This window comes from Rhipicephalus sanguineus, chromosome 8 (assembly GCF_013339695.2).
Source record: "Rhipicephalus sanguineus isolate Rsan-2018 chromosome 8, BIME_Rsan_1.4, whole genome shotgun sequence".
Lineage (NCBI taxonomy): Eukaryota > Metazoa > Arthropoda > Arachnida > Ixodida > Ixodidae > Rhipicephalus > Rhipicephalus sanguineus.
Genome location: NC_051183.1, coordinates 75,979,053 through 75,996,755, shown reverse-complemented (window position 1 = coordinate 75,996,755; position 17,703 = coordinate 75,979,053). Strand labels below are relative to the sequence as shown.

The window sequence follows — 17,703 nt, the reverse complement described above, 5'->3', positions numbered from 1 at the left end:
TAGTTAGGCGTCCTGCCAATTTCCTGGTCTTCGTTCCTTGGCGTCAAGCAGCAGCAGCTCCGACTAGAGCACTTCTGAAAGCGAAAGCAGCTGCCGCAGCGGATTATTATAAACAGCAGGTCGAGAGCTCACCGGGGCTGGATTCACAAGGTTTTTTTTTTCCTTTTCTGGAATGGACCCTATAGTAAAGTGCGTTCGATTTAACCAAAACTTGGCTGATTTTCTACGGTACGTCCGTGCTTTATAGGCACGAGATGATTAAGTCGCTTCTTATTTGGACATGTTATGTGCGTTCTCTAATTGTCGGTAGGTGGTTTCGGGAATTTCATGGGGAGACAGTGGCAATGTGGAATTTGGCGAGAATGTCCTCCGGGAGTGCTGTTCTAACCGAGAAATCATAATACATCACTGTCGAACTGAAAGCCACCGATTTCGACTTCGGGGCACACAAGACAAAATAGCGGAGGGGGGGGGGAGCGATTGAGATATCACGAAACCAGGGATAGTCCCCCCTCCCCCCAGCAACACAACAGTATCCCATTCCCTCACGCACCCTGGACATCTACCGCTGAACTCGATCTTACGTGGCATCTCGTAAATTGAATTGAATTCATTTTGCAATTGCGAGGATGACCAGGATGAGAGGGCAGCTTCACAGAGGGCCGATGAAACATAACGCGTTACTGTACGCAATGGTTCAAACAACAAACAATTAAATCGAGAGACATTTTGTGCAAGCGTAACAACGTTGATCGAATGTAGCCACATGCGCGCTATCACATGCCACATTGAATCGATGGTAGTGTACCAGCCCGTAGTTGGTCACGAACCAAATCGTCTTGCCGTAAACATTTGCGGTCATGAGGAGGGGCGCAGCCTGAAATTTTTTTTCAGGGGGCGTGTTCCGACTCGGTATGTTCGTACGGGTGTTTGTATGTGTGCGCGTATATATACATAGAAAATTCGATAATTATTTTTGGGGAGGGGGGGGGGCAGAGAATACCCGAAACCAGACCCTGGCTAAGCCACAGGTTAGAAGATCTACGCGTCCGCGCAATAACTGCCCCTCACCCTGTACCTTTGCTTAGTGTGCAAGTTAGCAGTGCACAAAAGACCTTTTGTATTGCTTGAATTAAAGCTATTCCCTTAGCTCTTCATTAAATAGAGAGCGGCAAACACGTTTCCATTGCGTACGGTCCACAAGAAGTTGCTCAGTAACTATTTGCTTCGAAAAGGAACTAATTACGCATTCGAGGCTAGCAAAGCCTCCTAGATTGGAGGCCGTCCGTATGACCATGGTCCCTCAATACCATGGTATAACTTTGAAAGCCACAGTGGAGAGCGAGACCGTGCGATGAAGGAACTTATCTGCTTAGCCCTCTATGGGATTAGGAGAGTTCTTCAATGAGAGAAAGACCGTAGAGGGGGGACTCAAGGGCACTCCTCTACCGCGAGTGGAAACAAGCTATCAATTTCTGTGGGAAAGAGCTGCTTTTTGCGAACTGTTCATCATAGGAACCATCGTTTCAGAATGTCTGGAGGCACTCTAGTTTCTTCGCAAGTTCATCCCTAAATCACATTTTTCCATGCTCTGTAGTCATTGTTCTAAAACGTTCTCTAAACTGCTTGTCATAGGTAGCCAACGGAAACCGTAGACGCACTGGCTTAACCAGAGGGAGGTTGGAGGGGGGTTCCACGCCCCCCCCCCCCCGCCCCCGGAAAATTTGCACTTTTACATGTGTTATACAAAAGAACAAATACAAACATAAAGGATCGCATAAACGGTCGCTAATGTGCCCCAAAAAATTTTCTGGCTACGCCCTTGCGCAGAATTATTGATACGATGTGGGAAGAAAATACTGCAGATAAAACATTTCCCGAAGCTTCACGAACGGTAGCAAGGCCCCTGTAATCTTTCAGCTAATTTGTTAACCGTGTCTTTCACCTCAGATAGGAATGCTTTATAATTGGTCGCCATCTTCGTATAACGCATTATCCTAATCAACACACAATAACAGCAGTAATTCAGACGGTGGCAAAGTTACATTTGGTAGAGTCCATTTTCCCGTCAGTCGCTCAGTCACGTGGCCTAAGCAGAAACGTCACGATCGACGTCATACCACCACCGCACAATTTGAATGAAAGGTAAGGTTATAACTGGCGTTGCATAAGTATCGCTATATGGCCAGTGTCAGTAGTTGAGCCGTACGCACTGACAGGTTACGCCGTGGCACTTCGCGGTTCTCTTTGCCAGCGTCACTACTGCCAGAACCGGGGTCAACAGTGACACGCCGCTCTGCCAGTGACGTTCTACATGACGTTTCGGCTCAGGTCACGCGACTGCCCGTTGTTGATGCGCAAATGGACTCCCCCCTTACATCTGGTTGGGTCTTTCTTGAGCCCTTCGGCGAAATGTGCCTCTTGCACAGAGCTGTCTTGAACGGGTGACTGGATTTGCTGACCTTCTTTAGGCGAAAGCCTTTAGATGCCCCATCTAATTTGATGATTGACCGTCGTCGTCGAGCTTCATCCCGCTACGTCGGCGTCGTCACCAGTGACGCAAAAGATGATCACGAGATCGCGTCACCATGCGGCGTCACCAGGGCGTCACAGATCGCCACTTGTAAGTCACCATGACGTCACATGATGACGTCAGCGCGTGGCATCGTCGCTTGGTCAAATGTTGGCCGATCACTGAGGCATTGTAAAAGCAGGTGAGGTGCCGAAAGCTTGCAATACCTTCGATCCTGGAGGCATTGCAAAACCACGTTAGGTGCAGAAAGCTTTCGGAGGGGGGCAGGGTAGGAGAAGAAAAATAAGACGGCTTTCGCCTTGAAGTCGTCTTAGGAGAATGTGTAAAGGACCTGTGAGTTTTTATGTCATTACTAGTCACGAAGCCTCCGTAATTCATCGGGCTACACCGGAAGTATACTATAGTCTGCGCACCCTCCGGGCATGCTAACCCAGTCGGTGACCTCGTCGGGGAGACGGAGCAGCGAATTCAGCGACGTTGACAGTGAGCCCACCAAGCTGTATTCGACGAGAAGTGACGATCCCGACGATGAGTTCACAGCCGTGTTTAGGCGCGGGGCAAAATAGATCTCTGGGTACTTCCCCGTCTCCAACCGCATCGACTGGGAAGCCGATGGGCGCTTCAACAAACTATACCATCGATTTCCCGAAGCTGTTATGCGTGTGAAAGCCTTGGCTGCTCATGCCATTCAGCGGCAACACTTCTCATCTGTCGAATATATCCAATATCTATCCAATATCATATCTGGATAGATATGATATTGGAGGATAACGCGACTTAAGATAAGGACTAGTGAACTGCTGGGATAAACATTATTTGATTCAGTTCAATGAAGGATTGTGAGCAGCTGGGATCGTGGCGGCACCTGGAGGAGTAAATCTCAACCACGCGCTTCTTTCTATGTGGCCTCTGAGATCCGCGATGGCAGTGCGCGAAACACAAAGTTAACCCAAAGAATACACCAGGGCCTAACAATGCCGACATGCGAGCGCCACTACCTCCATCGACCAAAGTGTTGCATTATATGGGCGCCTCCAGAATTTTTTTATTCTGCTTGCCCTACATTAGCGAACAGCTGGTCAACACTGGTCAACATTGTTAAAGGGACTGTCTACCGTCCTTCACCGCTTTTCTGTTTTGTACCGCAATAGAAAGCGTACCGTCTGAAGTGTCCAACCTTGCAGCGGTTTTTCTGGAATATGAGCAGAAATTTTTAAAACAGAACTTTTCGATCTGCGTTCGGTCTCCTTCCATTGGCGTGAAACATGCCCGCAACACTGGTTGGTGGACGCGATGACGATTGTAGTGCCGGTAAAAATTAAAACCGAATACCCAAGTGACTTCAGTGGGATTACTTTATTTTTGCTGAACACTAATGTAATGAATTGTAACAGTCGTTTTCAGCCCGCTAGCGGTTAAACGACGCCTTATTATACGATTACAGAACACTTGTTTTGCTGTAATCGCAGTCTATACGTTCATTTTAGCACTGCTGCCGCAATCCAAGCCAAGTTGATTGGTCTAAAAAGGGACAATAAATGCACGCCTTCACAGCGCAGCACATGTGACAACACAGCGGCACCGTACGACCAGCGCGGAGGGCCGCATGACAGCGCATGAGTTTAAGCAGACGAAATCGAAGACGGCGCCGCAAGCAGCGCCACCGGGCGCCTTTTTGGATGCGTCAGAGAAAAAAAAGAAGCAAAAATTTACTCTCTGACTCTGATGCAACCGAAAGCTGCCTCAAGTGCGTAAAATATAATTTCAAGTTATACATATTTGTTTTTAAGCGAAATGAGTCTACCTGCGATGATTTCTTGTCCTACCAGTAGGTTGAACCACATCGCCGTTGAGTGACGCTAGCGGTCATTCTTTCGCGATTTTCAACATAAAATTAAAAACATGGTTCCTTTTTTATGAGGAAAAAGCGTGCTCGTTGCCGCCGATCTGACGAACAATCTTCTCATTTTCACCACAATCAGAAAATTTTTTTCCGAGCGGTAGACAGTCCCTTTAAGAATGCGGGTCAACATTAGTCAGCGTTACGCTTCCGCAAGGACTTTACTCCTCAGATAAGCCCGCAACGACTTCACAGTGGTGTTTTCCTTGAAATTTTATCTTATAGGTTATAATTCGTTTTCCTTGTCGTTTTATATGACCTAGTTTACGTCACAATCGTTCTTTTTTAAAACCAATTTCAGCTCCGGATGTGGTGTTTTTCTAGGTCAGGGGTCTCAAACCCACGGTCCGCGAACCTTTTACTAGCGGCCCGTCCTGCACATCCCAGTCTTCGTCCAATATATATATATATATATATATATATATATATATATATATATATATATATATATATATATATATATTATTTTCCCAATAAGTATATTCATGTGTTACACAGACGTAAGTGATCCCGAGCATTCTTTTCGTGAAGCGCCCCATGTCGTCACCATGTTGAAACATATACCATGGAACGAAAAATATGAATCGGCGTCCAGATTTCGCTCACCCTGGAGATCGGTACCGATGCATCTCGAATCCTCACTGAAAATCCCCTTCAAAGACGTCCTATATATGAGATATGGCAAAAGCCTTCTAGCAAATAGAAAACGTTAGCTGACTGCTTGTTCAAGCCATTTAATTACTGCCAAGTTTAAATTTGACCGTTTTGGCCCTTGTACTTCCTTGTGGACATATCAGAAATTGGGAAATTTGAAGAACATGACAGCGCGAAGGTTTTCAGAACGGCATTTTATTGTACCCTTGTCGAGCCGATTTCTTGCACTTAAACCGCGTTGAACCGAAGTCTCTGTGGCCGGGATTCGAACCCGCGCCCTCGATCGTGCCTTGCAGGTCGACGCCAAAGCCGCTAAACAAGCGGCGGATTGCGTGGGAGCATCACGGCTTAAAAAAAAAAAAAAGTAACGTTCACCACTGACACAGCGGAAGGCTGCTAGGGCATCCCCTCAGCAAGAACTACGGCACGTTCTGGGCGCATTCAGTTACGCCTCGCGGCCTTCTTCCAAGAGAGACCGTGCGACGCCGTCGCCTGTTAACTTTCCTCCGCGCGCGCAGGGCTCACACAGTGTTTATTATAAACGTGTCGCACTCTCGGCGTGTGTCTGTCATTAGCGGATGCCCCCCCCCCCTCCCCCTACCACAGAGTGTCACTTCTAATCTTTCTCTTCTTAAACACCCCTCCTCCAGTCTCACTTCATCTTCTTTCAACTCACTCTTTCCCACCGACTTTCTTGAAGCAACGAACTCGCAAGCAAACATGGCGACGGGCCAACGGGACGCAGCAGCACGTCGCGTCTGGAGCGCGCACGCTTTCACTGTTTGCAGTGCGTCAGCGGTAGAAGAAATAGAACACACAAAAAAAGCGTGGGAACTAGCGGCAATATGAATGACAATGGCACGGCCCCCACGCGCCAGGGAGCGGGCCCCCGCGCTGCTTCCGCTGATTGTGGGTCACGTGCACTAGTGACGTAGCCAGCACGTGACCCTATCAAGGCTGTTACGTGCACTGCCGCCGCGTTTGCTCTCTGCATTTATCGTTTGTGTGTGTATATTTCTTGGCCGATATGCAGCACCACCCGCCTGGGCGAGGGGAGCTCCTGCGTCAGCGGCCATCATCAAAGAGGAAAAACTAGATGCGAGAGCATGCGACAGAGGCTCGCTTGTTCTCGTGCTGCCGTTCTCTTTATGTTGTGTTTCTTCAGTTGCCAGGAAAGGCCGCCAGAAGTGACGAGTCGCATGCGATTCGATTGAAGCCTCGCAGAAGTGAATTTCGTGAGATGGTTTTTCGAGACGTACAGGAAATAGTCTGAAATGTGAACGGGGAGGAATTCATTGATTGTAAGAAATGAACGGTTTCACGTAAAATATTTATTTTGGCTTTTTTCAATGAGCTCCTCTCAATGTAAGGATTCTTATAAAATTAAATTTTTTGTACATTGCGTCATTGGTTGACTAGTCCACCGTTATTGCTCAAACTGTGCTGCAGAAAACAGCGTGAAAATGAGCATAAGACAAGGTCAAGACAGGGCAAGCGACAACCTCAAATGTGCCTTGTTCGTTTTTATGCGAATGTGTTTTCTGCATTACGACGAACTGCGAGGACGCCCAAGCCATCTCCATTTAGAAGTCCTTAACGTGGTCAGGAAAGAAACTTTTTGTTCCTTCCATTGCAGGTAAAATGGCATCTCACAAATAAGGAAACGTGCGAAGTGACAGCGAAAGAAGAAAGAGAACAGGAACATAAACAACCGCCACCGCTTATAGAAAGTTACAGCTAGCCGACGAAAATAGCGCCGAAAGAGAGCGAAAACAGCGCACACAGAGACGAAGCCGTTAAAACCAAAACAAGCGAAGAGCGAGCCCAGCAGACGACGACGACGCAATCGCTTGCGACTTCAGCGCCGCTGAAAGGGCCGGCGGGATGCGCTTGCATAACACCCGGAACCGGGGAGCTTCCTTCCGCCAGCGAGGTCTGTTCTCCCCTCCCGGAGGCGCAGTGCGCCCTTGCACGAAGGGGGCATCATCGCTCTCTCAGCAGTGAAAGCGATTTCGCCCTCACTCTCTGTATACGCACATCCCCTCTCCGTTCGGGTTTTACTGCCGCTCTCACTTAAAGGCGAGAGAGTGAAAGCGGCGGCGCCACTGTCGATGGCAAGGAGTTGCACGCGGAGCAAGGGGGTGAGATGATGCGAGGGGTGGATGAATACAATTTCACCTCACTCCCTCGTATACGCACACCTCCTCTCCGTTCGGGTTTTACAGCCTCTCCTCACTTCGCGTAAAGCCGAGAGAGCAAAAGCGGCGGCGCCACAGTCGAGGGTGAGGAGGGTTGAACGAAGAGAGAAAGAGAGCGACGCTGCGAGGAGAGAGGGTGAGTCTGTGCGTGTTTCCAACATGGCGGCCAGCGGATGCTTGGACGGGGAACGGAGCGAAGAGCTGGGACACGGCGGCGTGTGCAAGGCGTCGTTTCTCGACATGATTCGACCCGAACGGATATACCACCAGCGCGGAGGCGCAGAGTTCGACTACGTCAGGTCCACGGCTGGGCCTGCGTCTAGCGGAGGGCCGGCAGGCCTGACGAAATGCCTCGTTGAGAGGCTCGGCAGCGGTGCTCCTCAGTCTGTGCTGGTGAACAACAAAGTGGTCGTCGCCGCTGCATCGTCCCGAGGCCTAGCGTCGAGTACGGTACGTCGGGACGGTTACGACGGTGATCAGGAGCCGCCGGAGTTTGAGACCGAGCAGCGCCGCAACCATCGCTACGATCGGGCTGCGAGCACGGACAGGTCGGTACCCCAAAACAGCACGCCTTCTACCTTTTGTCTATCCTAGCCTTGAGGGGGCTCCTCTCTAGCCGTTCTGTTCTTTACTTCTTTTTTTACATCTAGGGAGCTGCGATACGGAAACACGCAACTGCATCCCTAGTGAGCTCGCATATCTTCCATTTGGGAGCGTTTTTGTTTTTGACCCCATAACGCCGTGCGCGTTGTTTTGATTCGAGCCACGAAGAATGCGCGAAAGTGTTGAAGGGGGCGGTCTCAGAGGAAGTTGTGTGTTAAACAGAGCCGGAAATAAGGGGGGAGGCAAGGACGAGGTACCAAGGTTTCCTTCCAAAGGGGGCGGGGGGGGGGTGAGGAGGGAACGAGAGATCGAGCTTTCGATCGTGGATATTGGGGTAAGAAGGCTGAGTGCTGTTGCCTCTCCTCCTCCACTTCTTCCTTCCTGGCATCTCCTGGGAGACTTGCTTCGAGGTAACCGGGTCAATAACACCTTATCGTCCATCTAGGAGAGAGAACGTATTATGCGGGCGCGTCGTTGGAGCCGAGCTGGTGATTTTTATTTTGTTTTCCCGCTTGATACGAACCCAAGGCGGCGACGGCAGTGTTGTGATGGTGTTACTCAAAACGCTGCCCGAAAAAAAAGAGAGACTAGGGCATTTCCTTCCCGTCGCGTGCACGCCAGATTATGAATGTTTACTTGGTTTCAATGATTAGAAGCGACTTAGGCTGAAGTAAGGAACTTTCATTTCACACCGTTCAGGGCAACTCGTTTGTAAACAAACTCTAGAGGGTGTGCAGATTTAAAACCGAACTAAGCAAAAATCAACAACCGATGCATTATCTTGCAGGTGACTTTAGCGTCGCTCAGGCAGGCGTGTAGCTAGGGTTTGCTCATTTTCGAAACGTCGCGAGTCCAATTACTACACACGCTATTGCTTGCGTCAATATCTACCGTTCACGCGATCTCGGTGTACCCGTCATGGCATAGCTTAACGTGTTCTGCGCTGCTAAGGTCGAGACCTCAACTTCGATTGCCCGCCACGACTGCCCGAGATAAAATTTATATCCTACAAGGTATCTGTTACACGTAGAGAACGTAAATAAAACTTTTTTTTTTTTTTGGGGGGGGGGGGGTGTAGCGTAATTACAGAACAGTACGGCTGTGCCGAGATACTGAAATGTTCGACAGTTTGGACCTGTTTTAATTCTAGGTATACTGGGGCGGTTATCGCTTGGCCGTTGTGATAGAGCAGCAATAGTGAATCTTAACCGCTCTTGAAGAACTCGAGTAATCCAGATGCTGCGTTTGCTTTACAGAATGTGCGTTTACCACGTTTCACGCAAGTTTCACAGAATCTATCCAGACCCACTTGTGTATTGATCGCTGCGATTTGTCCTCTTTTAAACGTTACGTTCAGCGCGAACAACAACGTGGCGACAGAAAGAAAGACAAGCGCTGCATAATCGTGCGACGCAGCTTCATAACGTACTGGTGCACCAACATGGCGGCTTTGATGGCGTAAATGCAGCGTAATCACACTGCGCTTTACATGTTTCAATGTGATAACCATGCGGCCACATTGTTATGAGACTCTGGGCGTGTACAGGAAAAGAACTTCGAATATGAAATCATTCCGTTTTTTTTTTTTTTTTCCTATTGTCTCGGAAAGGCGCTTTGATAAGCGTCGATATAATCTAAACGCCTGCTCGTGACCATCGTTTTATGTACTTTCGCAAATCGTGCCTGCTGCGTATTGAAACAATCGTCTAAAATAAATAATTCGTCGACGTTTGTACATAGGCGGTTCTGGAGCTAACGCTGCTGCAGACATTGTCAGGGAGGTATGTAGGCGGTATGCGCTGACGCCACCAAGGCCACCCTATTGTTGTACAGCCAAGCACGGTGGAAAAAAAAAACATTCAGAAAGAAATCAGAAATGTTTTTATTTTCCAACGAAATTGTTGGGGGTCCTTCAGGCGAAAGGCTGCGCTATACCGCTTGAATGTGCCTCAAGTACCTTCAGTAAAGCACTCTTTTGCGATAGTTCGTGCATGTCGAACAAAGGTCGGGGAACTCTGCGCTGGTTTGGTTCAGATAAACACTGATGGAGGGCACGGAATAAAACATAACAAGATTGCGCGCACCCGTTCTTGTGTTTTCCGTGCCTTCCGTGTGTGTTTATCTGTACCGCCGATACAGCGCAAAGTTTTCCAACCTTTGTCCGTACAAACGGTGCCGTCAACAAGCAGAGGAGGCTTAGCAGCCGTGGAGCGCGCATCAAGTGCAGTCATAATGTACACAATCCCAGCCACATAACCGCATTATCTGCAATACTCTAGAAAAAGGGCCAAGGGGGCATTGGGGTTATAGTTGCGGACAACGTAGCGAGGTCGTTAACCAGGCTATACTCGGTGACGACCTAAGAAAGATATCTCGTCTCCCATAGCATATGCCGTCCCTCACAAAGAGAATTGGCATAAATGCTCCCTGCAATCGCGCCTAGTCATTCTGGTGACATCAAGCCCTTCTCGAGTGCTTCTTCCTTCCAAAGGGGCGGGGGGGCATACAGACACACGTTTGGATAGGAGGATTGAAAGCTGGGCTAGTTGGTGACCGTACTTGAACATACTTCCCTGTGGTTTGTGGTTCTTTTCTCTTCGTCCTCGTCGTCGTTGCGCTGTTTGAAGAATGTTCAAACACGTTTGTGTCGCTGCTTTGAGGGTCGGAAACTTGAACGTCCTGGTGAATTTCGTCGGGGAGACTGGCATCGATGCTCAGCTAAACGTGATGTTTTAGGTGGTAACGACGAACCTTTAATTCTTAGTAACCGTGGTATCTACATTAGCCGAGAAAAAGTACTTGCGGTTCCAGTGGAACCCAGCTAGCACGACTGCCTTTCACGGGTGAAGGGCAGGCCGCGGTTCTGTGCGCGGAGCTGGCATGTTTGCTTAGGTTGTAACCGAGTGTTGCTTATTATACGGTTCCATTTCACATTGAAAGAGGGCGAACGACACACGCGAAGTCATACGAAAGGAGTGCAGGTGCGTTCCCTGCTGGCATCAAGTTGTCTTTTCGTCCGCTTTAATTTCTTGACATTGATATCGTAATTATATGAGAATTACTACAAATCAGGGGCGTAGCCAAGGGGGGGGTTGGGGGGGTTCAAACCCCCCCCCCCCCCGAAATTTTTCAGTTTTGCTTGCGTATATAGGCACGCACACATACAAACGCACGCACGAACATACATAATGTATGGTTGAACCCCCCCCGAAAAAAATTTCTGGCTACGCCCCTGCTACAAATAATGACTCCTACAGTTTCCTTGGCTTGATTGTATGTTGGTTCTCATTAAGGCAGCGTCTAACACACGGTTAGAGGCATTTAACAAGCTCTTTTGGACATTTTCCCGTAACTGAACGCGCGACGTTGTAAATTCTAGGAAACAGTCTCCGAGCCCCCTTGCTCCGTCCCTGGCCTCGAACAATGAACCCGAAGAATGTGTCCGTTGTAAGCACGAAGTATTCGGGTGATAAAGGAAAGAACTCGTCGGGGGAAGGCACTACACTTTCCCCCATGCCTAAGCGCCCAACGCGACTTTGTCCTTCGCTCACCCCCCCCCTCTCCCGCAATGTAGAAGGGCTCGCGTTCGAACTCTCCTTGTTGATGGCTGTCTCCATCGAGTGACGTTTCGGACAAGCCAGTTGGCGTCGTTCTCCGTCTCGTTCAGGGGAGCAGTTTGCGCGCGCCGGTAATTTTCTCGAAAGTGAAGCCAGTGCCGCATTCCCTTCCCCCTCCAACATTTTTTCTTGCTTTCTTTTTTTACTTTGTTGGTCCTGTCGTCTTTATTGGAGTCGAGTTAAGCGGACAGTGGCATGTGCCAAGAAAGAAAGCCTTTTGGTGTGGAGCTTTTTGGGTTGGGGCACGGCCGATTGCTTGTCTGTCGCGAGCACACGTTTCCCTCTCTTTGTCTCTTTGTGTTTGAGTGTTCTTTTTGCGTATTTTTTTTTCGTTTCTGCTTTCTTTTTGTCTTCGCTTGGCGATGTTCGGGATGACCAGAAAATGAGACCTCGTAGAAGCGCTGCAAACGAGGCGATTGCAGGCTTTTGGACGCCAACGCCTTGAAAAATTATCTTCTCTTATACGGCGTTCCCGTAGGCGAAATGTCTTACGGACTATAACACTTCAGTAACCCAATCATTCAATAAATCAATTATTATTAGGCATTAGTAGAACTGCAAGATAAATAATATGGAAGGAGCTCCCAAAGTAAAAAAAAAAAAAAAGTCACCCTCAGGTGGACCTCTGTCAGCACATGTTTGAAAATGTATAAAACTATGACCCCTTACCACAAATAGGCCTAAACATGGTACGTTCATTTTCTTTTTGCACGTTTTCTCGATTATTAAGCACCTTTTCGTTTTCTTTTTAGTGTCCAGCGTACGTGCCTAGGGGTGATGCACGCAATTAAGTGTCGTTTCGCAACCGCACACAGCAGGAGACCGAAGGGAAATTGTGTGCATTAGTTAGCGTCCAATGGACGTGTCGCGTATTTAAAAAAAAAAAGAAATTTTTAGCTCGACGTTAACCACGGTGCGGCACGCGCACAGCTGTTCACCAGGAATGTGATCTAAGAGCAGCGCTCGTGCCATCCGTGAAAGCTAGAGCGCTGCACAACGTACAGCATCAACGTTTCATTGCTGTTCCAGGTACGACTATTCCGTTTTTTTTTCTTCTTCCTAACGCTTTAACGAGAAGTGGAAGGTCATATGCAAGGTTGAAGTGAGCATCTGTTCCTGCGCGCGTCCCCATAGATCATTCTTCATTTGCGAGGTCATTAAAGAACGCAGCGTTAGACAAGTTTTGAGTGATACATTACTCCTTTAGAAATCTGTTGCTAATGTCGCGCTCGTACCTTCATTATTAGGAGAATACATTAAGGTTAAAGGTCTGCTGTAAAAATAAATTTCTCGCGCGAATCCCACTGAGGTATGACAGTGTGATGTGATGGATTTCTATGAGTTATTACTTTTTTTTAATGTGGCTAAATTAAAATGTTGTCGAAATTATATTTTAACCTTTTGACACGCTATGTACGCAATTGTGTACACCACTCATCCTTGCCCTTTGTAACGACTAGGGGCTAAGAGGTCGAGAGCAACATACATAAGCTTTGGATGAAACGAACGTCCTGCACAATGAATGTGTCTTCATTTAACTTCATTTTTGCAGTGTACTGTTGTATATGATCAGTTTGCTCAAGGCACTACACTGTTCGACGAGTCGTTCGGCGTGCCGCTTCCCACGAGCCACTTCAAAAGTATATATTTTCTTTGCTCCAAATGGACATACCCGAAAAACGAATTTGCCTTATATTTCTGGCGTAATATTTCATCCTATTAATTCAAAAGAGGAGCACGAAGAACTTCGCAATGAATACAGACTTAAAACAATTTAATTAAAACTAATTACTACAACACACATAAATTAGCATATTTTGGCATCATTTTTGTTGCAAAAGAATATCGAGTGCCTTAAAGTAACGTGTCGATTTGACGCATTTAAAGAAAGTTCCTCTAGGTGGTGTCTGAAATGGGCTGAAACACATCTTGCGTTATTACTGATTATAACAATTTCAGCCCACCCGACGAATTCTTTAGTCGCAGCGTCGGACTGCTGTCTGCCTGCCAGCCATTGAAAAAGAAAGCGCGGACGGAATCGCTTTTGTTTGCGCAAATTGTGGCGACCAATTTCTTAAAGGGCCAGTAAACAACCCCGATGTCCAAAAATTGTAATGAAAAGAAATATGCGCACTTTTGCTATGTGAACATGGTGCCGCAAGAATTTTGCGAGTACGTGCTATAATAAGGAAGTTACAGGGGTTAGAACATCCGTTTCAGCTGGTTTCAAATTTTCGCGCGGCCTCACCACCCTTCTCCGCCACATGGAAGAAAAGGCGTAGCCCGTCGTCGTGACTCCGCCCACTTCGGCAACGTGACACGACGTCAACAAATGACGTCATGGGCGAGCAATGCACTTCCGCTTGCTGCGGCTCCTGGTTTGTTTATTGTTTATATTGTCGCACGTGCTCCGTAACTTGACGGGTAGTTTTCGGCTCTTCACTATTTTTAAACCATTGTGACAGTTCACAATGCAGCAGGAATGCGTGCTTGCTTTCCGAGACGTCGAAGGGGCGCGAGAGAAAAGCCTGGAGAACCCCGCTTGCCGCGCGAGCAAGCGCGACCCGTCCGAGCTACCGGAGCTTCCCCTCTCGCTCGATTTGCAGCCGGCAACTTAACAACGCTTCGCCGACGCTGCGCCGTGCTCCCGACTGGGTTGCAGAAATAAGCGTCTCTTCCTCTACATAACCACAAACAACATGTCGAAGGCGAAGTGCGTGCAGGTGTTATGCAGTGCGAGGAATATACGCGCGACAACTGCGTGGCCGAAACCGCATCACCGCAGGGCCAAAAAACAAGGCCAACACCTCCTCCGCCGTGACGTCACCACCGGCCGTCCTACCGGTCCAACACCTTCTGACCGGTCCCGTCATGCATTCCCGAATTCCCTCTCGCTTCAGTGGTGACGGCCGGGCTGCACGTGTGTTTTTCGCGAGTCTGCCGAGCCATTTTCTTTGCGTTGTGTTTGCAGTGAATTTTGCAGCCGGAATTTTATTGCACGAAGCTTCTGACATGCCCAACAAGTGTTGTGTGCCGGCATGTTCAAGTAATTACAAGACCGGGAAGAAAGTTCAAGTATTTTCATTCCCCAAGGATGAAGTGCAAAGGAAGAAGTGGCTCAGTGCTATTCCAAGAAAGGATTTCTTCCCGACGGAAAACAACAAGGTAAGAGCAAACTGGATGTCACCATTGCATCACACTGATGGTGAAATCATACTCATTGTAACAGTTCGCGATGCGCTTGTGCAATGTTTAGACGCATTGCGAGGTTCGCTGACACTCTGCGACTGCTGTGGTATGCAGGTATGCGCATTGCATTTCACCGAGTCATGCCTCGAGAACATGTCGTCCTACACGGATCCTATGACAGGAAGAGTGCTAGAGGTTTCACTGAAAGTACCGCGCCTGCGTTCAGGATCAGTGCCCACACTGTTCCCAGGATGTCCTTCGTACTTGTCGAAGGATGACCCCTCTCCGAGAGAATGCCCGGAAACGAAAAAAATGCGCCGAGAAGCGGCTGACCTCGCTCGTGCCATCGCAGAATCGGAGGCTACTTATCGCGATGAAGAAGCGAAATGTTGTTTTTCTTCGCTTCTTGAGCTTATGGAATGTTTGAAAGCGCACCTGTGCCAAATCAGTGGATTGTAATTCACCGCCCAAACTGTTCCCTGTTTTTAAATATTGTCGATGAGAGCATGCCGATGTTGCGGTCGTCTGTTACTGTTTTCAGCGACCTGAGTATCAGTGTATGTTTTCATGGTACCAAATTAAGCCGTATAGGTGATTTATGTCGTGCCAGGAAGCATTGGGAATGTGAATGTCCTGTCTGCCATCTTAAGTAAGCTTCAAAGCATCCTCGATGAAAAATGCTCCTCAGAAGGTCTTTGTGACGTAGTCGTTAGCCTTCTTGAGCAACTTGAACGAGATGCCATTGACAGTAAGAAACGGATCATTCGGTTCTTGCGAGAACAAGTGGCGTTGCTTGGAAAACAGCGGTTGCAGTATTCCTCCGAAAGTATGGTGGTTGCTTGCATACTGCATACCATATCTCCACCACGCCTACAAATTTCTGAGGGGATCAGGTTTTTTTGCCATGCCGCATCCCAGTACTTGCCGAAATGTCTGCTCCTCGTTTCACTTGTCACCCTGACACCGAGTCAGCGAGTCAAAATTTTCTCAGGTACATAAAACACAGATTTAAACAATTGCAGCCGCATGAAAGTGCCGTGGTCTCATGCTCGACGAAATTCACATCCAGCCTTTCTTTGATTTTAAAGGTGGAAAAATTTCAGGGGCAGCAGCAAGCGTGAAGAGGCCGCTACGTCTGCTCATGTGTTTATGCTGCAAAGCATGCTGAGTTCTTTTCGCGAGGTCGTGCACATTCTGCCTGCACGAACAATGAATGCTCACTCTCTTCATGCTGTCCTGAAAAATGTAATCATTGGCCTTGAGCAAATAGGTTTTAAAGTTCTTGCAGTAGTTTCAGACAACAACGCAATAAATCGCAAGGCACTCAGTATGTTTTTCAGATCCGCCCAAGCTGAGCATCGTCTACCAAATCCAAAAGACGCAACACGACCTATGTTTATGTTGTGGATTCTGTGCACTTGTTGAAAATGCATCCGAAACAACTGGATAAATCAAAAGAATCTTGGGACAAACCTATATTTTCCATGTTCGATCTCTCAGACAACAGTGTCCATCCCGACTGCATACAGTGGGCATCATTCAAAGATCTTCGGGAGCTGCACAAGCTAGAGGCTTCTCAGCTTTTGAAATACAGCTATCGCCTTTCTTCAAAGGCGCTAAATCCTAGCAACTTCGAAAGGCAGAATGTTAAACTAGTTTCTACAAATATTCCATGCTTTTGTGGCTGAGGCACTGGAGGCCCACTGCCAACTTTCTTGCTTTATGGCATGCCAAAGAAACAGCAAATTTTTATCAGGATAGTTCTCCGCTGGTGGAGATTGTCAACGTTAAAACCCTCACAAAGGCTATCACACAGAGATGTTTATGAAGAGCCAGTTTCGTGCTGAATGGTGACCCTAAGCTGAATTTCTCGATGCATTTGTCACTTGGTTGGATGTGTGGGAATCCTACAAACACGACAACGGCATCCTCACGCGAGAAAAACTCACTCTGCTCTAATGGCATTCCGCCTATGCAATACTTGAATTCACCAAGTACTGCCTTGTCGAGCTTCGTTATAACTATGTCCTGCTCGGCAAACTGCAGACAGACGGGCTCGAAAACCGATTTGGCCAGTACAGGCAAATGGCTGGTGGTCATTCCACATCAGCATTAGGCAGCTGTACGCGAGTGAAGGCAGGATTCGCTACAAAATACTCTTCCTATAATGAGCTAGTGACGACTTTCATTGACGAGGCTCCTCCATCAGCAACAGCCACAAATCAACAGGACTTCAGAGTACTGTCAAACCTGAAGACCTTGACAGCTTAAGCACACGCGTCGCTGTTTTTGCTTATGTTGGAGGCTTTTTGTACTAACTCTGTGGTGAAAACGTTGAAGTGCAACTACTGTCAAGAGAACCTTGTTGCTGAAAGCTGCGATGGTGACGCTAATTCGTTAATAGCAGTCTCAATCGAGGTGGCTTGAAATTTCCGAACGCTTGTGTTGTGACAGTAGTGATGCACACTGAAGTGTTGTTACAAAGTTGCTCCAGAATGAAACAAATGCCGCGGGCTTTCTGCAGACACGAAATCACAGAGCTATTGTTCAACAGCTTGTGAAGGAGAGCCTGCCAGCATTTGAGTAACTGGCGACCTGGTGCGAATGGCACGATCCCAGATTTGGTAATAAATATGTTGATAAAAGTGCAACAAATGTTATGCTAAATAATTATTGCAAAGAGAGGAATGACGCAGCTGCTGTTGCTAAAGCTGATGCGAAAGCTGTCGCAAAGCACGGAAACTGAAAACTGTTGCTCCAAAATAAAGTGCTCATGTATCATATTTGTAATTTTATTAGTATGTTCATTTATTTGTGTTTTTTGATTATTGCTTCGTGTCCTTGTTCGTGTGTAAATGTTGAATAAACTAACTCTTACTACAGGAAGTTTCCACGTCAATATTTGACAAGTTTCTTATCAGTTCCAACACCCTCCCTAGTGTCTTTGAAGACATTCAGACGCGAGAAAAAAACAATATTGCTGAGAATAACTATTCGCGTAACCGCGTA

At 47.7% G+C, this 17,703-nt stretch overlaps 1 protein-coding gene across 1 annotated transcript in view; it reads left to right on the top strand.

Annotated features, from left to right (window-relative positions):
* Positions 1-7,391: 7,391 nt before the first annotated feature.
* LOC119403330 (zinc finger protein jing) overlaps positions 7,392-17,703 on the top strand; it is a 179,313-nt gene continuing 169,001 nt past the window's right edge. Inside the window, exon 1 of the mRNA XM_037670273.2 lies at positions 7,392-7,833. Within this exon, the coding sequence (XP_037526201.1) occupies positions 7,445-7,833 (389 nt within the window). The 5' untranslated portion in view covers positions 7,392-7,444. The remainder of the gene's footprint in view (positions 7,834-17,703) is intronic.